Raw genomic sequence first — 25,897 nt, 5'->3', positions numbered from 1 at the left:
TCTGAAAACCTCTTAGGTATTGGAAAAACATCAGTGTAAACAGGCACTGCATAGTATTTATCCAACTTACACAATTTTTCTGTGACTACAATGGCGTCACAGTCATCCAGAGTTGCTAAAAGCTCCCTGAGCAACACGCGGAGGTGTTCAAGCTTAAATTTAAATGTAGACATATCAGAATCAGGTTGAAGTGTCTTCCCTGAGTCAGAAAAATCACCCACAGATAGAAGCCCTCCTGCTTCGGCACATTGTGAGGGTATATCAGACATAGCTACTAAAGCGTCAGAGAGCTCTGTATTTGTTCTAGCCCCAGAGCTGCCTCGCTTTCCTTGTAACCCTGGCAGTTTGGACAATACCTCTGTAAGGGTATGATTCATAACTGCCGCCATGTCATGTAAAGTATACGCAATGGGCGCGCTAGATATACTTGGCGTCCCTTGAGCGGGAGTTATAGGCTCTGACACGTGGGTAGAGTTAGTCGGAATAACTTCCCCCTTGTCAATTTCCTCTGGTGATAAATCTTTGAAAGACAGAATATGGTCTTTAAAATTTATAGTAAGATCAGTGCATTTGGTACACATTCTAAGAGTGGGGTTCCACAATGGCTTCCAAACATAATGAACAAGGAGTTTCCTCTATGTCAGACATGTTTAACAGACTAGTAATGAGACCAGCAAGCTTGGAAAACACTTTAATTAATGTGAAAAAGCAGAATATAAAAAACGGTACTGTGCCTTTAAGGGAAAAAAACAAACACAAAAACTGCAAAACAGTGAAAAAAAGCAGTTAACTCTACGAAATTTTTACAGTGTGTATAATAGACTAAAATAGCATTGCACCCACTTGCAAATGGATGATTAACCCCTCAGGCTCACAAACGAAGCAGAAAAACGGTAAAACCGTTATAAGTGTCACAAGCCAACTGCCACAGTTCTACTGTGGCTCCTACCTGCCCATAAAAACGACTTTTGTAGGCACAAAAACCCGGTACAGAGGTCCAATATGTCAGGGGACTCCATCAGGGAAGCTGGATGTCTCAATGTAAAAACTACTGCGCAATTAGAGTGCTAAAATAGGCCCCTCCCACCATGCACTCAAAGTGAAAGGGCCATAAATAACTACTCCTAGGAGAAATCTAGTCAGCCATGTGGAAAACTAGGCCCCAAATAAAGATTTATCACCCTCAGTAAAAAAACGTTTTTTATATATCAAGAGCAAGTAACATGAATATTACCCTTTACTACAAGCATGATGCCAGTCGTTTGTTAAATCACTGTAATCAGGCTTACCTTAAATATATCAGGCACTGTCAGCATTTTCTAGACCTTATCTCTCTAGAAAAAAATATACTGAACATACCTCAGAGCAGTTAATTCTGCAGCTGAAGTTTTCCCATACTCTTCAGTTATGTGTGAGAACAGCAGTGGACCTTAGTTACAACCTGCTAAGATCATCAAAAACCTCAGGCAAAACTCTTCTTCTAATTTCTGCCTGAGGTAAAAACAGTACAATGCCGGTACCGTTTAAAAAGAACAAACTTTTGATTGAAGATAAACTACACTAATTCACCACATCTCTCTTGATACTTCCTTTCTTGTCGAGAGCTGCAAGAGAATGACTGGGAGTGGCAGTTAGGGGAGGAGCTATATAGACAGCTCTGCTGTGGGTGATCCTCTTGCAGCTTCCTGTTGGGAAGGAGAATATCCCACAAGTAATGGATGAATCCGTGGACTGGATACACCTTACAAGAGAAATATATCTTGCACTGTAATGTCCCACTTGAGAAATAGGTAGCTGCATATAAATATAGCAAGATAAACATTGTTGTGTCTGCATTTTGTAGGCTATGTTTATGGTATACTGGCTCTAGACTAAGCTCCTACCCTGCATCAGGTAACTGACACGTATAATTATATTGTACTGTATCGATCATGTGTTCAGAGACATGATGTTACATATGTAGGACTATATATAAAATACAACAGAATCAGCAACAGTAATTGTTGTGACCTTTATTATCTCAAAACTGTTGACAGAAACAAGATTTCAGGAATAATGCCCTTAAATCTGTCTAGGATTTATGCCCTAATCATCATTTCTGTATGTATGGAAGCCTCCGTTACTTTTATACTTGGAGAAGCCTGCAGGCCAGCCTCATCCCCACCAACTATGAACCCTGGATTATGAGGGGATTCTGTGTTTTGGGAGGCAGGTGCCCAGGGGACATTTGGAGTACTTTTACCCTGGATTCTGGTTTACCCCATTTCCACAAATTCCCAGAGACTCTGAGAACTGGAGGGCCCTATTACAGAGTTTGTGTTCCTGTGTTTTGTTGGGGTATAAGGTGACAGCCAAAACAAGCATTGTCTGCTCCAAACCCCCCACCCCCCTAGACTAAGAGCGGGATATCTCTTGCTGTTATGTATACGTGTGTTTGCATATCCAGTCTAGGTGTAAAGTGTCTGTCATTGTGTGAGTCATCTATTGTGCTTTTGCTAGTCAGCATGTGATTAGAGTCTTGTGTCAACTTCCCTAAGTTAACTAACCATTGTCTGATGTTTGCCAAATCGTATATTTGTTTCTTTTGTTCATGTGGTGACTACCCCCCTTTTTGAAAATGTATAAAAGGTGTGTTTTTGTGCAATAAAGAAAGTTCATGTTTGACCCTCAAGCACTCAGTCTCAGCTAATGTTCTTGGGGGTAGCTATAACAAAATGCAGCGGCCATTATTGTAATAGCAGCCAGTATACAGCAGAGGTTAATTGATCAGTGTTTGTTGGGAGGAAGCCAACAGTAGTGAGTATACCGAGGCCGGGGTACTGAGACCCGCTACACTATATATAAGACTCCATTTTGAGATGATAAAGGTTTATTTTAACTATTAAGTGCTGCTGATTCTGCTGTATTTTGGATGAAAGGGTTGGGCAGTAACCCTCGGCAGTGTGCACTGGGAAGGAGATGCTGTATTTCTCAAAATGACTTTAAACACTTTGAATTTACACTTAGGCTGAACACCCATTTGTGTATTCTGTGGTAAGCCATAATTGTTTTCAAGCTAGATATTGAATACACTGCACTAACGAGTCTAGGTCACATCTACTATTGCACCCACAAGTTTGAGTGTTATTCAAAGAAAGAGAATGCTTAGTGCATTCATCTTACCAATTATATCTGTTTTAATACAACAACATTGTCTATTGCCCTTCAGAATGGAAACAAAAGATTAAACATACAAATAAGTATCACTATAGCATTTACTTTTAAAACAGAAGTTATAGCTGATCAGTACCTGGAGAAGAAGTTTTTGCTTTTCATCCAGAAACTTTTGTCTCTCATCCATCTGTTTTGTCTTTGCGTTCTCATATTTGCTGGTTACAGCTTCTAATTTCTTGCCGAGTTCTTGTAACTGCTCTTTGTCCTCATTCACCATCTTCTTGTATTCCAGTTGGAGAGATTCTAGCTCATTTTTGTGCTGCTCTGCTAGTCTAGAAAGCTCAGATCCCAGTTTCTTTTCCCCCTCGTCAGAGACCTCAGACAAAGTCTGATTTTCCCCCATCAGTTTGCTATTTGTATCTTGTAATTGAGTGATCTGGGCCAGATACCCATTCTTCTCGGACTGCAGAGTCTGAATCACCATCTCTTGCTGGCACAGCTTCTCCTTCAACAACATTAGCTCCGCTATTTCACCCTTAGCCCTTTCCATTTCAGCCTGCCAGCACTCTGTTGTCCTCTGATGTTTTGCCATTTCTTCCTTGTGCTGCTCCTCCAGCAGAGTCCTGCCTGTCTGAAGTTCCTGGTAACTGCTTTTCAGGGAGGCCAGTTCTGCCAAAAGACTTTGGGAGCTGCTGAGCTGCTCTTGTAGACATAACATCTGCTGCTCCTTTTGAGCACATGTCTCTTGCCAAGACTGTACCTTTTGCTGAAGTTCTTCTCTCTGTTCTATCTGAGAAGACAGTTCCTTTCTCAGTCCCTCTACTGACTCCCTTTGCTTATCAGCTTCCTCTCTGTACCTCTCAGTTTCCCCTTTTAGTGAGGCTATTAAGTCTTTCTTTTCATGTAGTTCTTTACAAGAGGACTCCACTTGTGCTTGAAGCCCATTTAGCTTGTTTTCCAGTTCTTCTCTTTTGTTGGATTCTCTAGAAAGCAATTCCTTTAGTTCTGTACAAGTACCCTCCGTGGCAGTGATTTGGGTTGAGTATCGGTTTACTACTTCTTGCAAACAGACTATTTCTTCTGACTTTTTTTCCACTTCTGTCTGATATTTGACCAAGTTTTCTTTAGCTTCAGTTACCATCTTCTCCATCTCTTGACCCTCAGATGTAACAGAAGAAAGTGCTTTCTTGGCTTCATTAAATGTTTTTTGACTCTGCTCCAATTCTTCAACTTTATGAACCAATTCTTTCTTTAAAGCATCTAACGCAGATCTTTGCTCTGCCTGCACAGTCATTGAAGCTTCTAGCTGCTTTATTAACTCAGAGGTTCTCTGTTTTTCTTGCTGGATTTCAGACTTCAAGACCTGAATTCCCTCTTGCTGCTTCTCTGAAGAGGATTCTTTTTCGGATGCAAGAGATCGGGCATCATCAGCTTCTTTACGTGCAATTACAATCTCATCATTCTGGGCACTACACCTCTTCTCTAATTCGGTGATCTTAATCTTCAAGTCCTGCACCTCTGTGATTGTGACGTTGTATTGCTGCTGAATGGAAGACTTCTCAGCCTCTCGTTTATGAATATCATTCCTCAAATGCTTAACCTCTTTCTCTTTTTCACAGATGGCGATCTTCAGCTCGGATATTTTTCCCTCTGCAGCTGCAGCCATCTGAATATGATCTTTTAGCTCTGTTTCTTGCATGGCAACTTGTTCTTTAATGGATTTCAATGTTGCCACTTCTTCTGTAAGTTTGTTTACTGTCTGTTTCTGCAGCTGCAATTCATCATCTCCTGAAGCAGTTTCCTTTGCAAGTCTCTCCAACTCCTTTTCCTTGCTGGTAATGAGATCGAGAGAACGCGATAGTTCATTCTGCAGGGCAGAGAGCTCACTTTTGTGAGTATCAATACATTTTTGTAACCGAGTCTCTAGCTCTTTTTTGGCAGCTCTCTCTGTGGTTAATTCTTCCGCAGTTTTTTTCTTTTCTTCCATAAACTGAGAAATCTCATTGCTGTTTTCTAATAGCTCTTCACGGTACTTCAAGCCAGACTCTTCTAGATTTTGTTTTAATTGCTCCACCTCTTTAGAAAGATTTTGCACATCAGACTCTCGCTGCTTAACCACAGAGAGTGTGCCAGATAGCTCTGATTCCAGGGCAACTATTTTTTTAGACTTTTGTTCTTGGAGCTGCTTGACAGTAGCTTCCAATTTGGCTTTCTTAACCTTCTCTTCAGACAGTTCTTTTGAAAGCCGACTTAAGTCCTCTGTTGCATTTTTTAATGAGGCCTCAAACTGAGAAAGGCGAACTGTATCTTCTTGTTGGGTCAACTTGAGCTTTTCCTCTGCAGACTGAATTGCTAGGAGAAGTTTCTGCTCCTCAGTTTCTTTTTTTCTAATAACTGCTTCTGCCTCAGCGAGATGAACCTCAAGTTTTGATACTCTCTCTTGTTGAGCAGAAGCAGCAGCCTTTTCTTTGGCTTCAAGCTCAGAAACTTTGATCTTCTCTGCTTGCAGATGTTGGCAAGTCTCCAGATGGTCTTTTTTTAACCTTTCAATTTCTTCCTCCATCTGCCCAGAACTTTCAGTAATACCTTTTTGAACTTCTTCATATTTGACTTTCCAGATGTCAACTTTCTTTGAAAGCTCTTCATGCTCCACTTCACGTTGTTTAATCACAGCAGAGCTTTCTGAAAGCTTTAGCTGCAGTGCCTCATGTTTTACCCTATATTCCTCCTCTAAATCCATGAGTTGAGACTCGAGTTTTTTGCCAAGAGCTCTCTCTTCACTCAACTCAGCAAGAACCTTGTCTTTGCTTTCTGTCAGGCTTTTAACTTCATCTTGAAGCTGAGAAATTTTCTTTCTTCCCCCATCAACAGATGTAGCATATGAGACTCTCTCACTCTCTAGAAGATCCTTCAGAGTTTTGACAGTCTCCTCCATAGATAGAAGTTGCTCTTTAAGGTGAACATTTTCCTCATTCACCAAATCATTGTCAGACACTTTTTGCTCGTAAAGTCTTAATTCGTTCTCTTGTTCATTTATCTGCGTCTTCAAAGATTCCACAGTTGCCACATGAGCCTTACTTTGAGTCTCATTTTCACTGTCCAGGTTTTGACATTTGGTGATTAGATCAAGAATGGTTGCATCCAGCTCCTGGACTTTCAATGCTAATTCAGCCTTTTCCCTTTTCATTTCCTCTGATGTAGCCAAACTTGTTTGCAGGCCTTTCTCCAAATTCTTGAGTGTTTGGTTTAGGGATTGAAGTTCTTCTTCTTTTGTGCACTTATATTCATTAAACATTGAAAGAGTGGCATTCTTGTCATCCATAACCTTACCATGCTCTTGTTTTAATTGAGCCATATGTAGGGCCTCATTCTCCAGTCTTTTAGTGAACTCAACAAACTTATCTTCAGATTCTTTTAGTAAACTGCCCAAACTGTTAACTTGGTTGTTGAGTCCTTCAATACTTTGCCTCGATGACTCTTCTTGCTTAGTCAAATCTTCTATGAGCTGACCTTTCTGCTTCCTCTCCTCGTCCACTTGATGGTGAAGACCCTTAAGCTCCTCATCCTTTTGTGTTAATGTTGTTTCCAACTTTGAGATTTCCTGTCTCAAAGTCGTTATCTGACAAGCCAATTGTTCCTCTTGAGCTTTGGCTTCTTGTTCTTGCTTTTCCTTCAGAATAGCCATCTCAGAAAGGGAATTTTGTAAATTATTAATCATTTCCTGAAGTTGAAGCTTCTCTGATTCCAGATGTGTGTTTTGTGACTCCATCTCTGCTTTCAAAGAACTCTTCTCTTGTTCTAGCTGAATTATCTGTGTTTGGAGTTCAATACATTTTGCTTGGAGTTCAGCTACTTGTTCCTTCATCCCTTCTACCTAAAAAAAATAAATACAAACAAAAAACAAACATTTTAGCAAAAAAATTATTCAATGTGTTTTGCAAGAGTCAAATATTGTTAATATAGCATTGAAATGGGAAATACTATGTAAAGTGGTCCTAAAGATAAAGATGTGAGGGTGTGTTTTTAATGCAAATATTTCTAGTATATTGGCTAGACTTACAAATAGAATAAAAATTAGTTAAAGTGAAAAGTTCCCCCTACCCAGTTTGTATTACATAAATTCAGCTGCTGTAAAAACATAATTTATGTAAGAACTTACCTGATAAATTCATTTCTTTCATATTGGCAAGAGTCCATGAGCTAGTGACATATGGGATATACAATCCTAACAGGAGGGGCAAAGTTTCCCAAACCTCAAAATGCCTATAAATACACCCCTCACCACACCCACAATTCAGTTTAACGAATAGCCAAGCAGTGGGGTGATAAAGGAGTAGAAAGCATCAACAAAGGAAATTTGGAAATGATTGTGCTTTATACAAAAAATCATAACCACCATAAAAGGGTGACATATGGGATATCAATACCCAAGATGTGGAGTCTTCCACTCAAGAGTCACTAGAGAGGGAGGGAATAAAAATAAAAACAGCCATATTTCACTGAAAAAATTAATCCACAACCCAAAAAAATAAGTTTATTTTCATTTTTGAAAGAAAAAAACTTAAATCAAAAGCAGAAGAATCAAACTGAAACAGCTGCCTGAAGAACTTTTCTACCAAAAACTGCTTCCGAAGAAGCAAATACATCAAAACTGTAGAATTTAGTAAATGTATGCAAAGAGGACCAAGTCGCTGCTTTGCAAATCTGATAAACTGAAGCTTCATTCTTAAAAGCCCACGAAGTGGAAACTGATCTAGTAGAATGTGCTGTAATTCTCTGAGGAGGGGTCTGACTCCAAATAAGCTTGTTGAATCAAAAGTTTCAACCAAGAAGCCAAGGAACTAGCAGAAGCCTTCTGGCCTTTCCTAGGACCAGAAAATAAAACAGACTAGAAGTCTTCCTGAAATCTTTAGTAGCTTCCACATAATATTTCAAAGCTCTTACCACATCTAAAGAATGTAAGGATCTCTCCAAAGAATTCTTAGGATTAGGACATAAGGAAGGGACAACAATTTCTCTACTAATGTTGTTAGAATTCACAACCTTAGGTAAAAATTGAAAAGAAGTCTGCAAAACTGCCTTATCCTGATGAAAAATCAGAAAAGGAGACTCACAAGAAAGTGCAGATAGCTCAGAAACTCTTCTAGCAGAAGAGATAGCCAAAAGGAACAACACTTTCCAAGAAAGTAGTTTAATGTCCAAAGAATACATAGGCTCAAATGGAGGAGCCTGTAACACCTTCAGAACCAAATTAAGACTCCAAGGAGGAGAAATTGATTTAATGACAGGCTTAATACGAACTAAAGCCTGTACAAAACAGTGAATATCAGGAAGTATAGCAATCTTTCTGTGAAATAAAACAGAAAGAGCGGAGATTTGTCCTTTCAAGGAACTTGCAGACAAACCCTTATCCAAACCATCCTGAAGGAACTGTAAAATTCTAGGAATTCTAAAAGAATGCCAGGAGAATTTATGAGAAGAACACCATGAAATGTAAGTCTTCCAAACTCTATAATAAATCTTCCTAGAGACAGATTTATTAGCTTGTAACATAGTATTAATCACTGAGTCAGAGAAACCTCTATGACTCAGAACTAAGCGTTCAATTTCCACACCTTCAAATTTAATGATTTGAGATCCTGATGGAAAAATGGACCTTGAGATAGTAGGTCCGGCCGTAACGGAAGTGGCCAAGGTGGGCAACTGGACATCCGCACCAGATCCGCATACCAAAACCTGTGTGGCCATGCTGGAGCCACCAGCAACACAAAAGACTGTTCCATGATGATTTTGGAGATCACTCTTGGAAGGAGAACTAGAGGCGGGAAGATGTAAGCAGGATGATAACACCAAGGAAGTGTCAGCGCATCCACTGCTTCCGCCTGAACATCCCTGGACCTGGACAGGTATCTGGGAAGTTTCTTGTTTAGATTAGAGGCCATGAGATCTATCTCTGGAAGCCCCCACATCTGAACAATCTGAGAAAACACATCTGGATGGAGAGACCACTCCCCTGGATGTAAAGTCTGGCGGCTGAGATAATCCGCCTCCCAATTGTCTACGCCTTGGATATGCACCACAGAGATTAGACAGGAGCTGGATTCCGCCCAGGCAAGTATCCGAGATACTTCTATCATAGCTTGGGTACTGTGAGTCCCACCCTGATGATTGACATAAGCCACAGTTGTGATATTGTCTGTCTGAAAACAAATGAACGGTTCTCTCTTTAGCAGAGGCCAGAACTGAAGAGCCCTGAGAATTGCACGGAGTTCTAAAATATTTATTGGTAATCTCGCCTCTTGAGATTTCCAAACCCCTTGTGCTGTCAGAGATCCCCAAACAGCTCCCCAACCTGAAAGACTCGCATCTGTTGTGATCACAGTCCAGGTTGGGCGAACAAAAGAAGCCCCTTGAACCAAACGATGGTGATCTATTCACCATGTCAGAGAGTGACGTACATTGGGATTCAAGGATATAAATTGTGATATCTTTGTATAATCCCTGCACCATTGATTCAGCATACAAAGCTGTAGAGGTCTCATGTGAAAACGAGCAAAGGGGATTGCATCCGATGCAGCAGTCATGAGACCTAAAACTTCCATGCACATAGCCACTGAAGAGAATGACTGAGACTGAAGGAGCCGGCATGCTGCGACCAATTTTAAACGTCTCTTGTCTGTTAGAGACAGAGTCATGGACACTGAATCTGAAAGCCTAAAAAGGTGACCCTTGTCTGAGGAATCAAGAAACTTTTGGTAAATTGATCCTCCAACCATGTTTCCGAAGAAACAACACTAGTTGATTCGTGTGAGATTCTGCAGTATGTAAAGTCTGAGCTAGTACCAAGATATCGTCCAAATAAGGAAACACCGCAATACCCTGTTCTCTGATTACAGATAGTAGGGCACCCAGAACCTTTGAAAAGATTCTTGGAGCTGTTGCTAGGCCAAAAGAGCAACAAATTGGTAATGCTTGTCTAGAAAAGAGAATCTCAGAAACTGATAGTGTTCTGGATGAATCGGAATATGAAGGTATGCATCCTGAAAGTCTATTGTGGACATATAATGTCCTCGCTGAACAAAAAGCAGAATAGTCCTTATAGTCACCATCTTGAAAGTTGGTACTCTTACAAAACGATTCAAAATTTTCAGATCCAGAACTAGTCTGAACAAATTTTCTCTCTTTGGTACAATGAATAGGTTAGGTTTGAATAAAACCCCAAACCTTGTTCCTGAGGAGGAACAGGCACGATTACCCCTGAAGACTCCAGGTCTGAAACACACTTCAGAAAAGCCTGAGCTTTTACTGGATTTACAGGGATACGTAAGAGAAAAAAATCTTCTCACAGGAGGTCTTACTCTGAATTCTATACGATACCCTTGAGAGACATGCTCTGAATCCAATGATTTTGGACAGATTTTATCAAAAAAAACCTTGAAAAACCTTAATCTGCCCCCTACCAGCTGAGTTGGAATGAGGGCCGCACCTTCATGCAGACTTAGGGGCAGACTTTGGTTTCCTAAAAGACTTGGATTTATTCCAATTTGAGGAAGGCTTCCAACTGGAAGCAGATTCCTTGGGAGGAGGATTGAGTTTTTGTTCCTTATTCTGAGAAAGGAACGAAAACGGTTAGAAGCCTTAGATTTACCCTTAGATTTTTTATCCTGAGGCAAAAAAAACTCATTTTCCTCCAGTGATAGTTGAAATAATAGAATCCAACTGAGAACCAAATAAATTATTACCTTGGAAAGAAAGAGATAGTAATCTAGATTTAGATGTCATATCAGCATTCCAAGATTTAAGCCACAAAGCTCTTCTAGCCAATACAGCTAAAGACATGGATCTAACATCAATTTTGATCATATCAAAAATGGCATCACAAATAAAATGATTAGCATGTTGCAGTAAGCAAACAATGCTAGATATGTCAAAATCCAATTCATGTTGCGCTAAATTTTCCAACCAGAAAGTTGATGCAGCCGCAACATCACCCAAAGAAATAGCAGGTCTGAGAAGATGACCTGAATATAAATAGGCATTCCTTAGATAAGATTCAAGCTTCCTATCTAAAGGATCCTTAAAGGAAGTGCTATCTTCCATAGGAATAGTGGTACGTTTAGCAAGAGTAGAAATAGCCCCATCAACTTTGGGGATCTTTTCCCAAAACTCTATAGATTTTGCTGATAAGGATACAATCTCTTAAACCTTGAAGAAAGAATAAAGGAAGTACCTGGCTTATTCCATTCCCTAGAAATCATATCAGAAATAGCCTCAGGAATGGGAAAAACACCTGGGGAAACCACAGGAGGTTTAAAAACAGCATTTAAACGTTTATTAGACTGAACGTCAATAGGACTGGTTACCTCAATATCCAAAGTAATTAACACTTCTTTTAATAAAGAACGCATATATTCTATTTTAAATAAATAAGTAGATTTGTCAGTGTCAATATCTGAGGAAGGATCTTCTGTTTCAGATAGATCCTCATCAGAAGAGGATGAATTATGTTGTTGGTCATTGGAAATTTCATCAGCTAAATGAGAAGTTTTAAAAGACCTTTTACGATTATTAGAAGGTGGAAATGCAGACAAAGCCTTCATAATAGAATCAGAAACAAATTCTTTAAAATTTACAGGTATATCATGCACATTAGAAGTTGAAGGAACTGCAACTGGCAATGTACTATTACTGATAGAAACACTATCGGCATGTAAAAGTTTATCATGACAACTATTACAAATGACATTCGGTGGAATAATTTCTACAATTTTACAACAAATGCACTCAGCTTTGGTAGAACCGATGTCAGGCAGCAATGTTCCAGCAGAAACTTCAGAGGCAGGATCAGATTGGGACATCTTGCTCAATGTAAGAGAAAAAAACATATAAAGCAAAATTATCTATTTCCTTAAATGACAGTTTCAGGAATGGGAAAAAATGCAAAAGCATAGGCCTCTTGATAGAAAAGAAAGCAGGAGGCAAACAACAATGGGGTATTGAAATAATGAAAAAAAATGACCAGAAATGTCACACTTGCGTCACTAATGACGCCGCCGTGTGAAAGGTCTCGGCGTCACGTATGACGCCGGAAATGACGAAGTTGAGTCAAACACGTATTTGTTCGCGCCAAAAAAAGTTTGCGCAAAAAATGACGCAATAAAGTCTAACATTTAACGCACCCGCGGGCCTAACACAAGCAATTGCAAAAAAAGTAGTCAAATTGAAAAAAGACTAAACCCCAAGTAAGAAATAAATTTCTTAAAGTGTTTATATTCCCAAATATGAAACTGACAGTCTGCAGAAGGAAATACATGAACCTGACTCATGGCAAATATAAGTACAATACATATATTTAGAACTTTATATAATTTGCATAAAGTGCCAAACCATAGCTGAGAGTGTCTTAAGTAATGAAAACATACTTACCAAAAAGACACCCATCCACATATAGCAGATAGCCAAACCAGTACTAAAACAGTTATTAGTAGAGGTAATGGTAAACTGAGAGTATATCGTCGATCTGAAAAGGGAGGTAGGAGATGAATCTCTACGACCGATAACAGAGAACCCATGAAAAAGACCCCCGTTAGGGAAATCATCGTATTCAATAAGTGATACTCCCTTCACGTCCCTCTGACATTCGCTGTAGTATGAGAGGAATCGGGCTTCAACAATGCTGAGAAGCACATATCAACGTAGAAATCTTAGCACAAACTTACTTCACGACCTCCATAGGAGGCAAAGTTTGTAAAACTGAATTGTGGGTGTGGTGAGGGGTGTATTTATAGGCATTTTGAGGTTTGGGAAACTTTGCCCCTCCTGGTAGGATTGTATATCCCATGTCACTAGCTCATGGACTCTTGCCAATTACATGAAAGAAAATAAATTATATACATATACATACACAGGTAGCCATCAGTTTACGCTGGGGTTAGGTTCCAGAAGGAATGGTTGTAAATCGAAACCGTTGTAAATTGAAACCCAGTTTATAATGTAAGTCAATGGGAAGTGAGGGAGTTAGGTTCCAGGCCCCTCTCAAAATTGGCATAAGTAACACCTAACACATTTTTAAAGCTTTGAAATGAAGACTTTAAATGCTAAACAGCATTATAAACTTAATAAAATAATCACACAACACAGACTTTACTTGCATTTTTCTGCAAACAGTTCTTTCTATGCATTCCAATCTGGACTGATTTATAGACAGGAAGATCTTGTTCCTTTGCAAGCTGCTTGATAGCTCATGTCTGATTAAACTGATTACTTTCAGCTTGCTTGGCTTGCATATCCTTGCTGCAACACAAGCGGACAGCTCCACCTACTGGCTATTTTAATCAATGCACTGCTTCTCAATAGCAGTCACATGACTGAAAAAAAAGGTTGTTATTCTGAAACGATGCAAATTGAACCGTTGTAAACCGAGGGCCACCTGTATATATATATATATACATACGTGTGTGTGTGTGTATGCATAGGAAATTAGCACATCTAGGCAAATGTCACCCAGTAAAACTCCATATACACTGTTACTAATGCACAAGAGGATTGATTGGTGGTTACCCAATAGAGCGACAGCTCCAGGTATATATTTTTAAGTTGTTTTTTTTTTTACTTAAACTGTGTCTATGATTAAGGCCACTGGCCAAAACATGTCAGACAGGTTCTCTGCCTGAAGAGGTTTGTAGCTTTTTAAACATGTGTCAAATAAAGGTTAGAAGATTTTAAGGAGTTTGTGCGGGCTATCTACTTTACATTTTATCATCCAACAGGTTAAAAGGAAATAGTTCAGTAGCTTTCTCTAACGGATGTGCCCACTTAGCTACAGACTCATTTTGCCCACTTTTGTTTTTAAGCAAAGGACACATAAGTATATAAGATAATAAAGAAAACTCAACATTTTTAGGTAAACACTAGTTTCAAGATGCAGCTATATCCTTCTAGAGCATTTTTATTAATGTTGCAGTATTTTTTTTAAGCAAAAAAGTGAAAGTCTACTCCAGAATTGTTATTGTTTAAAGAGACAATCCCTTTATTACCCATTTTGCATAACCAACACGGTTATATTAATAGACTTTTTACCTCTGTGATTACCTTGAATCTAAGCCTCTGCAGACTGCCTCATTATCTCAGTTCTTTTGACAGACTTGCATTTTAGCCAATCAGTGCCGACTCAACTCCACGGGAGTGAGCACAATGTTATCTCTATGGCAGACGTGAACTAACGCGTCTAAAAGTGAAAAACTGTCAAAATGCACAGATAAGACGCAGCCATCAAGTTGTGAAATGAGCATTTGAGCCTCCCTAGGTTTAACTTTTATCAAAGAATACCAAGAAAACAACGCAAATGTAATGATAAACTGATCAGTGCCAAGAGCATTATACAGCAGTTTTTTTTTAAAGTATCAAACACTATATTTAAATTATATTTATATTAGACTTTTTTATTGCTAGGGTCTTGGTTAACAGGGGTCTGTTACACCTGCAGACTCATGTAATAGATAATACCTTAAGCACATCACCCATGCGTTCGCCTTGCTCCGGCACATTGACCTCCCCCATCTTCTTCAACTGCTCTTCCAATATTGAGATCTTACTTTCTAAAATAGAGCGATGTTCTTCCAGGGATTTCTGCAGAGAACAAAATTGAAGCTTTTTAGGTTAAAAGGCTAAAGCATTTAAAACATTTCACAGTTAAGAGTTTCCAGGTATATGGACCATAAAGAACTTAGCACAGGAGCACATAGGGCAACATAAGGAAGGGCTTTTCATTTACCTTTTCAGTGATCGCATTGTTCAGCTCATTTTCCAGATGACTTTGCTTTTGTTGCCAGTTGGCCAGTAAGAGATCGTGCTCCTCAGAGACTTCATTCAGGGCACTTTGCAGCTGTGACAGACGACTAAGCAGATCCCGCACCTGGTAACAAGGAGAAAAACATTAAAAACTGCAAATACTGATTCTATAATAATATCTCGAAAAGCACAAGAATAGGGGGGGAATTAAGCTCAACATTAAAGTTTCCACAAAATGTCTAATTGAACAGATGGATAACAGGTAGGTGATAATGAGTCAAGTTGAACATGGATTTATCAGCAAGTATAAGCGCTGTACACATGGGTTACCTGTTAGGTGCCTAAAATCTCTGAGCAAGGAATGACACAAAGCAACACAGAACAAAATGACAAGGTACAAATCCCTTACCTTGTAGGACAGGTCACCGTTCTCCTCAGAGAGCTGATCATTTTTACGCTCTAGTTGGTTTTTATCAGTCTTCAGATCATGACACTGCTTGAGGGTATCCTGAAGTCGATTCATCAAACTACAGGAACAGACAAGATAGGAAAGAGTGGGAAGCAGACAAACCATGGGGTAGTTGCTAGGGCAGGGGACAATGAATTTGCACAAACAATGAGAAACTACAAAAGGAATTTACCCTAACATAATGAAAAAAATGAGGAAAATATGTTGAGATATTGCGATAAAAAAAAAAAAGACCCACAAAATATTTAAAGAAAAAATATAAAATGTATTTATTTCCTAAGATATGAAGCGTCCACAACGTCATTCAATTACTAGTGGGAATATCACTCCTGGCCAGCAGGAGGCGGCAAAGAGTACCACAGCAAAGCTGTTAAGTGTCACTCCCCTAACCATAATCCCCAGTCATTCCCTTTGCCTCTGTCAATGGAGGAGGTGAAGTTTTGGTGTCTGAAGAAAATTTGATTTCTTTCGCTACAAGCAAGATTTTGGGTATAGCTGTAGTCCACATCAATCTTTGCAGTATAGTAGTGGTGGCTTTAAAGCAGTTAGGAACTTGTAAGATGGGTCTTGCTGCGTTTTCCAAACATATTGCTGCCCTAGTATAGAAAGCCAGAGTATGTTTACTCTGTTCTTTCTTTTTTGCTACAGGTCTCTGTGAGGAGTATGTGTCCTCTCACACCTTGTAAGCGCTCCTCCTTCTGTACGGCTAGACTGCAGGTAAGTGCTTTAGTCTTCTAGGTTGGGAGACTTGCACTAAGGAGTTTTAATGCAGTGTCTATTGGGACATAATAAGCCTTTGGAAAGGATTTAATTGGCAGTAGCAGGCACTTATATGTGTGAGACTTGTGGGGGTGATTCCTTATATTGTAGAGTCATCCCTAGAGGCCGTTTAATTTTCTAGCACTTTCATTTACCTCTTATGAGTGCCTAGAACAGTAGTTTATCCCTCTGAGCTAATTCCCACTGTAGTTCAGTGGTATATGCCTAGTTTGGGGAGTGGTATGTCCGGAACTCACTGGGTGAGTTTTTACTTTGTTGTTTTGCCCACGGCATAAGGGAGTCACCTCCTCTTAGCCCGGGAATCAATCGCATATATTGGCATGAATTAGACATTAGTTCTGCAGCAAGCTCAAATTACAAGGTCTCCCGTAAGTGTTCTAAGGGGAAATCAGCTATATGCTGGGATCCTCTCCCTGTTCCTCTTCTCTCAGCGTTTGAAGGTGGGATATATATGAAAACATAATTTATGTAAAAAACTTACCTGATAGATTAATTTCTTTCATATTGGCAAGCGTCCATGAGCTACTGACGTATGGAATATACAATCCTACCAGGAGGGGCAAAGTTTCCCAAACCTCAAGATGCCTATAAATACACCCCTCACCACACCCACAATTCAGTTTAACGAATAGCCAAGTAGTGGGGTGATAAAGAAAGGAGTAAAAGGCATCAAAAAAAGAAATTTAGAAATAATTGTGCTTTATACAAAAAATCATAACCACCATAAAAAGGGTGTGTCTCATGGACTCTTGCCAATATGAAAAATGAATTTATCAGTTAAGTTCTTACATAAATTATGTTTTCTTTCATGTAATTGGCAAGAGTCCATGAGCTACTGACGTATGGGATAGTAATACACAAGATGTGGAACTCCACAGAAGAGTCACTAGAGGGAGGGATAAAAATAAAAACAGCCATTTTCCGCTGAAAAAATTAATCCACAACCCAAAATATAAGTTTATTCTCATAAATGAAAAGAAAAAACAAACATAAGCAGAGGAATCAAACTGAAACAGCTGCCTGAAGAACTTTTCTACCAAAAACTGCTTCCGAAGAAGCAAATACATCAAAACGGTAGAATTTAGTAAATGTATGCAAAGAAGACCAAGTTGCTGCTTTGCAAATCTGATCAACTGAAGCTTCATTCTTAAAAGCCCACGAAGTAGAGACTGATCTAGTAGAACGAGCTGTAATTCTGAGGCGGGGCCTGACCCGACTCCAAATAAGCCTGATGAATCAAAAGCTTTAACCAAGATGTCAAGGAAATGGCAGAAGCCTTTTGACCATTCCTAGAACCAGAAAAGAAAACAAATGGACTAGAAGTCTTCCTGAAATCTTTAGTATCTTCAACATAATATTTCAAAGCTCTTACCACATCCAAAGAATGTAAAGGTCTCTCCAGAGAATTCTTAGGATTAGGACACAAAGGAGGAACAACAATTTCTCCAAGAATGCATAGGCTCAAACGGAGGAGCCTGTAAAGCCTTCAAAACCAAATTAAGACTCCAAGGAGGAGAGATTGATTTAATGACAGGCTTTATACGGACCAAAGCCTGTACAAAACAGTGAATATCAGGAAGCTTAGCAATCTTTCTGTGAAACAAAACAGAAAGAGCAGAGATTTGTCCCTTCAAGGAACTTGCAGACAAACCTTTATACAAACCATCCGTAAGAAAATGTAAAATTCTAGGAATTCTAAAAGAATGCCAGGAGAATTTATGAGAATTTATGAGAACACCATGAAATAATTCTTCCTAACTCGATAATAAATCTTCCTAGAAACCGATTTACGAGCCTGCAACATAGTATTAAAGTGAAGGTAAACTTAGCAGGATTCGATTATAGTCAATGTTAATATTAATAAAAATAATGGTACTTTAATTCATGATTTTTTATAATTTCAAATATTAACACAGTTCTCACCTTATTTCTTTCTATATCGTTCCGTTTCCCAAACAACCCGTTTTTTTTTTTTTTTTTTTTTTAACTCTCCAGTCACGTTTGTGCATCATCCAATGGTAACTCTGGCCGTTAGGCGGCCGTCATTTGACGTCACAACAGTTTTGTCCTTCTGTGCATGCGTTTGGGGTTCTTGTCGTTCTGCGCATGCATTTGGGTTACTTCCTCTCCATTTCAAGCCGGGCTCGCTCCCGTTTCATGCCTGCGCAGATTAAAGCAAGCATAAGGTCGCAATACAATGTTACTCACGCAGGCGCAAATATAATATATGGAGAAGCGTTTGCGCATGCGCAAATTCTCCGGCAAGCGAGAACGCGCTTTTGAAGCACGTATAGAGCGGGTGGGACCGCTCTGTATGTAATAGGGTGAAAAACAAGGAAATTCATAGAGGGAGGAGCTAATAATTGAAGCGTGAGTAAATAAGAATAGTTTATAATACCATCATATATATTGCAATACTTTAAAAAAAAAAAAAAATAGCGATCATACTATATAGCATATGCGTAATGTAATAAAGCTTAAAAAACAGGAAAACTTTACCTTCACTTTAATCACTGAGTCAGAGAAACCTCTATGACTAAGCACTAGGTGTTCAATTTCCATACCTTCAAATTTAATGATTTGTGATCCTGATGGAAAAACGGACCTCGAGATGGAAGTGGCTAAGGTTGGCAACTGGATATCCGAACAAGATCCTCATACCAAAACCTGTGAGGCCATGCTGGAGCTACCAGCGTCAAACAATTGTTCCATGATGATCTTGGAGATCACTTTTGGAAGAAGAACTAGAGGCGGGAAAACATAAGCAGGTTGGTAACACCAAGGAACTGCAAATGCATCCACCGCCTCCGCCTGAGGATCCCTGGACAGGTACCTGGGAAGTTTCTTGTTTAGATGGGAAGCCATCAGATCTATTTCTGGAAGACCCCACTTCTGAACAATCTGAGAAAACACATCTGTATGGATCGAGCACTCCCCCGGATGTAAAGTCTGACGGCTGAGATAATCCGCTTCCCAATTGTCTACACCTGGGATATGAACCACAGAAATTAGAGAGGAGCTGGATTCCGCCCAAGCAAGTATCCGAGATACTTCTTTCATAGCTTGGGGACTGAGTCCCACCCTGATGATTGACATATGCCACAGTTGTGATATCGTCTGTCTGAAAACAAACGAACGGTTCGCTCTTCAACAGAGGCCAAACCTGAAGAGCCCTGAAAATAGCAGAGAGTTCTAAAATATTGATTGGTAACCTTGCCTCTTGAAATTTCCAAACCCCTTGTGCTGTCAGAGATCACCAGACAGCTCCCCCAACCTGAAAGATTTGCATCTGTTGAGATCACAGTCCAGGTTGGGCGAACAAGAGAGGTCCCTTGAACTATACGATGGCGATCTAACCACCAAGTCAGAGAGAGTCTAACATCGGGATGTAAGGATAATTATTGTGATATTTTTGTACAATCCCTGCACCATTGATTCAGCATACAAAGCTGGAGAGGTCTCATATGAAAACGAGCAAAAGGGATCGCGTCTGATTCTGCAGTCATGAGACCAAAAACTTCCATGCACATAGCTACTGAAGGGAATGATTGAGACTGAAGGTTCCGACAAGCTGAAACCAATTGTAATCGTCTCTTGTCTGTTAGAGACAGATTCATGGACACTGAATCTATCTGGAAATCTAAAAAGGTGACCATTGTCTGAGGAATTAAGGAACTTTTTGGTAAATTGATCCTCCAGCCATGTCTTTGAAGAAACAACACTAGTTGATTCGTGTGAGATTCTGCAGAATGCAAAGACTGAGTTAGTACCAAGATATAGTCCAAATAAGGAAACACCACAATACCCCGTTCTCTGATTACAGAGAGTAGGGCACCGAGAACATTTGAAAAGATTCTTGGAGCGGTCGCTAGGCCAAATGGAAGAGCGACAAATTGGTAATGCTTGTCTAGAAAAGAGAATCTCAGGAACTGATAGTGGTCTGGATGAATCAGAATATGAAGATATGCATCCTGTAAGTCTGGCGTGGACATATAATGACCTTGCTCAACAAAAGGCAGAATAAGTCCTTATAGTTACCATTTTGAAAGTTGTCACTCTTCCAAAATTTCAGATCCAGAACTGGCCTGAATGAATTTTTTCTTTCTTTGGGACAATGAATAGATTTGAATAAAACCCCAGACCCTGTTCCTGAAACGGAACTGGTATGATTACCCCTGAAAGTTCTAGGTCTGAAACACACTTCAGAAAAGCCTTAGCCTTTACTGAAACTCGGCATCAACTAAGACGCCGGAAATGACGAATTTGAGTCGCCAGACGTACCCTCCCGCCAAAAAATTATCTCGCCAAAAATGATGCCATAAACATCGGCATTTTGCAACCTCGCAAGCCTAATTTTGCCCGTGAAAATTAAATGTCAATTTTGAAAAAAAAAAAAAAAAACAGACTATACCCCAGGTAAGAAAAATAATTTTCCTAAATATGTTTTTTCCCCAAATATGAAACTGACAGTCTGCAAAAAGAAATATACATAAACCTGACTCATGACAAATATAAGTACAATACATATATTTAGAACTCAACATTAATACATAAAGTGCCAAACCATAGCTGAGAGTGTCTGAAGTAATGAAAACATACTTACCAAAAGACACTCATCCGCATATAGCAGATAGTCAAACCAGTACTGAAACAGTTATCAGTAGAGGTAATGGAATATGAGAGTATTATCGTCGATCTGAAAAGGGAGGTAGGAGATGAATCTCTACGACCGATAACAGAGAACCTATGAAATAGATCTCCCGTGAGGAAAACCATTGCATTCAATAGGTGATACTCCCTTCACATCCCTCTGACATTCACTGTACTCTGAGAGGAATCAGGCTTCAAAATGCTGAGAAGTGCATGTCAACGTAGAAATCTTAGCACAAACTTACTTTACCACCTCCATAGGAGGCAAAGTTTGTAAAACTGAATTGTGGGTGTGGTGAGGGGTGTATTTATAGGCATTTTGAGGTTTGGGAAACTTTGCCGATCCTGGTAGGATTATATATCCCATACGTCACTAGCTCATGGACTCTTGCCAATTACATGAAAGAAACAGAGCTTGTTACAAAAATAATTTTTTTTATTTTTTTTTAAACTGTGGTCAAAATGGAGCGTGCTGTTAGCTGTGCACTTCATTTCTTTTCTGATCCTGTGTCTCCGCCTCCTTCTCCGGCTGAGATCAGAGCGGTGCCATTTTCGGCCGTTTCAAAGACGATATTGTGAACCCACTTCCTTAGCTGTCTGAGAATAGTGCGGTGTTGTGACTCTTTTATTGTCTATGGGTGTAGTTATTTCTTCTTCATCCTGGAACACTACTTTGCCTGAAATACAGTTTTGCTTATTTCTACAAAATGATCATCTTTAGTGCATCATCATCTTTATTATTTAAAAGGTATGATTTCACTCAGTGAGCAAGTCTCTATCTTTACAATTATCTCCATAGGTTTGATCCCAGTTTATGTCCCAATATGTCAAACTGTTTATAAGCATTTTTATCATGATATGGTAACAGGGGTCTGTTCCTCTGTGTTAATGTCTAACGTGTACTGGGGCCAAAATTGTTTTTATTAGGCAATTCTGTCCCTGTTGTTTATAATAAGATTTAATAAAGATGTTTTTATTTTTGTGCCTCATGTCTCTCAGAATGATGCTGTTGGGCATTGCCACAGCTTTCTCTTCAACATCCCAAGCCATATTGGCTACACTTACAGTTCCCTGCATTTCCTCTCAGTCTCCTGGAGGAGTTTATTTGCCAGCAGATTTTGCCACAGGTATCTTCTGCGGTATCTGCAGAATTATCTGCTTTTCCTATGTGCACTATGTGCAGAATTATATAACATTATTTTTGAGGTTTACTGTCCCTTTAAAGGGAAAACGCAATAGGAAAATTAGAGATTCAGATAGTAAGGTTTCTGTCCCATCTTCTTCTACACAGATTGCCCATCATAAGACTGATTAGGAAAATATGGTGGTAGCCTCTGAGGGTGAAATCTCAGATTTAGACAGTATAATTCCTTTATATTATACGAAAGAGGTTCACTTCAGACTTAAGCTTGAACACCTTTGTGTACTGTTTAAAGGAGGTATTGGCTACTTTGGGCGACTAAGAAATCTAGTAAATTTAATTCTATGATGTTCCTTCCTCTGTGGAGTGTTTCCTGTTCTGGGCCGTGCAACAGAGATTATTTCACAGGAAGAGGAGAAGCCAGGGGTGCTTTTCTCCCCGTTTCCAGTCTTTAAAAAGATGCTTTTTGTCGCTGACTCCATTAAAGATTCATGGTGCCACTGTGCCTATGTAGAAGCTTTTCTACTTTGGCTAAGTGAACTACGATACCTATAGAGGAGAACTGCTCTTTTAAGGACAAAAAAGCTGTAGGCTTGTGTTTTAAAAGGGACACTGAACCCAAATTTTCTCTTTTGTGATTCAGATAGAGCATGTAATTTTAAGCAACTTTCTAATTTACTCCTATTATCAAATTTTCTTAATTCTCTTGGTATCTTTAATTAAAAAGTAAGAACGTAAGTTTAGATGCCCATTTTTGGTGAACAACCTGGGTTGTTCTTGCCGATTGGTGGATAAATTCACCCACCAATAAACAAGTGCTGTCCAGGGTTCTAAACCAAAAAGCTTAGATGCCTTCTTTTTCAAATAAAGATAGCAAGAGAACAAAGAAAAATTAATAGGAGTAAATTAGAAAGTTGCTTAAAATTGCATGCTCAATCTGAATCACAAAAGAAAAAAATTGGGTTCAAAGTCCCTTTAAAGATGTATGTTCACCAAGGTTTTCAGACGCCTTGTATGAATCAATTTGGAAGACTCCTTTGGAGGAGATCCAAGACAGTATTGAGGCTCTCAAACTAGCCAATCCCTTTATGTCTGTTACTTTAATGCAAGTTTTTTGTCTGGGAGTCAAGATATCTGGTTTCTCTGTCTTAGCCACAGGGTGTTGTGGCTAAACTCGTGGCTAGCTGATGTTACCTCTAATTCCATGGTTTTGACGCTTCATTACAAGGGTAAGACCTTGTTTGGACCTGGTTACGGGTGGAAAAACAAATTTATGTAAGAACTTACCTGATAAATTAATTTCTTTCATATTGGCAAGAGTCCATGAGCTAGTGACGTATGGGATATACATTCCTACCAGGAGGGGCAAAGTTTCCAAACCTCAAAATGCCTATAAATACACCGCCCACCACACCCACAATTCAGTTTAATGAATAGCCAAGAAGTGGGGTGATAAGAAAGGAGCAAAAGCATCAAAAATTAGGAATTGGAATAATTGTGCTTTATACAAAAAAATCATAACCACCACATTATACACTTGATAATTGTGCAACTCTACTGCATTGAGTGGTCCTTTAAATAGAATTATCTAATAACTGCTGATACTGATGAAAAAAATCAGGAAAGACGTCCCAAACATAGACCTCCTACTGGCTTTGGCCTCAAGTTTAACTTGGTCAAAAACAAGTGAAGAAGTTTTAACCATTAATAAGAATAGAAAGAAAAAGGGAAGGGTTAAATCACCTACAATTTCTGGCATATATTAGAGCAGAAGTGCAACTCAATATCCGTGTAAACACATATTAGGATTTGTACCTATGTTCTAATAGAGTTTCTCAACCATAGTCCTCTAGTACCACCCAACAGGCCAGGGTTTCATTATAGCTGAACAAGCGCACAGATGAAGTAATCAGCTGATGGGTGAGAGCAGGTTAGCAATCATAGTTACTGATCAGCTGATTACTTGACCTGTGCACTGATTCAGGTATAATAAAAACCTGGCCTGTTGGGGGTACTCAAGGGCAACTGTTGAAAAACGATGTTCTAATATATCCAGAACCAGAACTATCTGAATGCCACCAACTAAAAGTAAACAAAAAAAACAAACAAAAATATATATAACATAAATTATGTAAGAACTTACCTGATAAATTCATTTCTTTCATATTAGCGAGAGTCCATGAGCTAGTGACGTATGGGATATACATTCCTACCAGGAGGGGCAAAGTTTCCCAAACCTCAAAATGCCTATAAATACACCCCTCACCACACCCACAAATCAGTTTAACGCATAGCCAAGAAGTGGGGTGATAAGAAAAAAGTGCGAAAGCATAAAAAATGAGGAATTTGAATAATTGTGCTTTATACAAAAAAATTATAACCACCACAAAAAGGGTGGGCCTCATGGACTCTTGCTAATATGAAAGAAACGAATGTATCAGGTAAGTTCTTACATCAATTATGTTTTCTTTCATGTAATTAGCAAGAGTCCATGAGCTAGTGACGTATGGGATAGCAGAAACCCAAGATGTGGAACTTCCACGCAAGAGTCACTAGAGAGGGAGGGATAAAATAAAGACAGCCAATTCCGCTGAAAAAAATAATCCACAACCCAAATCAAAAAGTTTTAATCTTATAATGAAAAAAACATAATTTATGTAAGAACTTACCTGATAAATTCATTTCTTTCATATTAACAAGAGTCCATGAGCTAGTGACGTATGGGATATACATTCCTACCAGGAGGGGCAAAGTTTCCCAAACCTTAAAATGCCTATAAATACACCCCTCACCACACCCACAAATCAGTTTAACGAATAGCCAAGAAGTGGGGTGATAAGAAAAAAAGTGCGAAGCATATAAAATAAGGAATTGGAATAATTGTGCTTTATACAAAAAAATCATAACCACCACAAAAAAAGGGTGGGCCTCATGGACTCTTGTTAATATGAAAGAAATGAATTTATCAGGTAAGTTCTTACATAAATTATGTTTTCTTTCATGTAATTAACAAGAGTCCATGAGCTAGTGACGTATGGGATAATGACTACCCAAGATGTGGATCTTTCCACACAAGAGTCACTAGAGAGGGAGGGATAAAATAAAGACAGCCAATTCCTGCTGAAAATAATCCACACCCAAAATAAAGTTTAACAAAAAACATAAGCAGAAGATTCAAACTGAAACCGCTGCCTGAAGAACTTTTCTACCAAAAACTGCTTCAGAAGAAGAAAACACATCAAAATGGTAGAATTTAGTAAAAGTATGCAAAGAGGACCAAGTTGCTGCTTTGCAGATCTGGTCAACCGAAGCTTCATTCCTAAACGCCCAGGAAGTAGATACTGACCTAGTAGAATGAGCTGTAATTCTCTGAGGCGGAATTTTACCCGACTCAACATAGGCAAGATGAATTAAAGATTTCAACCAAGATGCCAAAGAAATGGCAGAAGCTTTCTGGCCTTTCCTAGAACCGGAAAAGATAACAAATAGACTAGAAGTCTTACGGAAAGATTTCGTAGCTTCAACATAATATTTCAAAGCTCTAACAACATCCAAAGAATGCAATGATTTCTCCTTAGAATTCTTAGGATTAGGACATAATGAAGGAACCACAATTTCTCTACTAATGTTGTTGGAATTCACAACTTTAGGTAAAAATTCAAAAGAAGTTCGCAACACCGCCTTATCCTGATGAAAAATCAGAAAAGGAGACTCACACGAAAGAGCAGATAATTCAGAAACTCTTCTAGCAGAAGAGATGGCCAAAAGGAACAAAACTTTCCAAGAAAGTAATTTAATGTCTAATGAATGCATAGGTTCAAACGGAGGAGCTTGAAGAGCTCCCAGAACCAAATTCAAACTCCAAGGAGGAGAAATTGACTTAATGACAGGTTTTATACGAACCAAAGCTTGTA

At 39.1% G+C, this 25,897-nt stretch overlaps 1 protein-coding gene across 1 annotated transcript in view; it reads right to left on the bottom strand.

The window, feature by feature from the left end:
* NUMA1 (nuclear mitotic apparatus protein 1) overlaps positions 1-25,897 on the bottom strand; it is a gene marked incomplete in the record, with an annotated part of 309,504 nt that overhangs the window by 178,376 nt on the left and 105,231 nt on the right. Inside the window, 4 exon segments of the mRNA XM_053708792.1 lie at positions 3,290-7,027; positions 14,659-14,781; positions 14,927-15,067; positions 15,353-15,470. Of these exon segments, the coding sequence (XP_053564767.1) occupies positions 3,290-7,027; positions 14,659-14,781; positions 14,927-15,067; positions 15,353-15,470 (4,120 nt within the window).

The sequence above is a fragment of the Bombina bombina genome, chromosome 3 (genome assembly GCF_027579735.1).
Source record: "Bombina bombina isolate aBomBom1 chromosome 3, aBomBom1.pri, whole genome shotgun sequence".
NCBI lineage: Eukaryota > Metazoa > Chordata > Amphibia > Anura > Bombinatoridae > Bombina > Bombina bombina.
The sequence above is the reverse complement of the archived record's forward strand: the minus strand, read 5'-3'. Positions and strand labels throughout refer to the sequence as shown.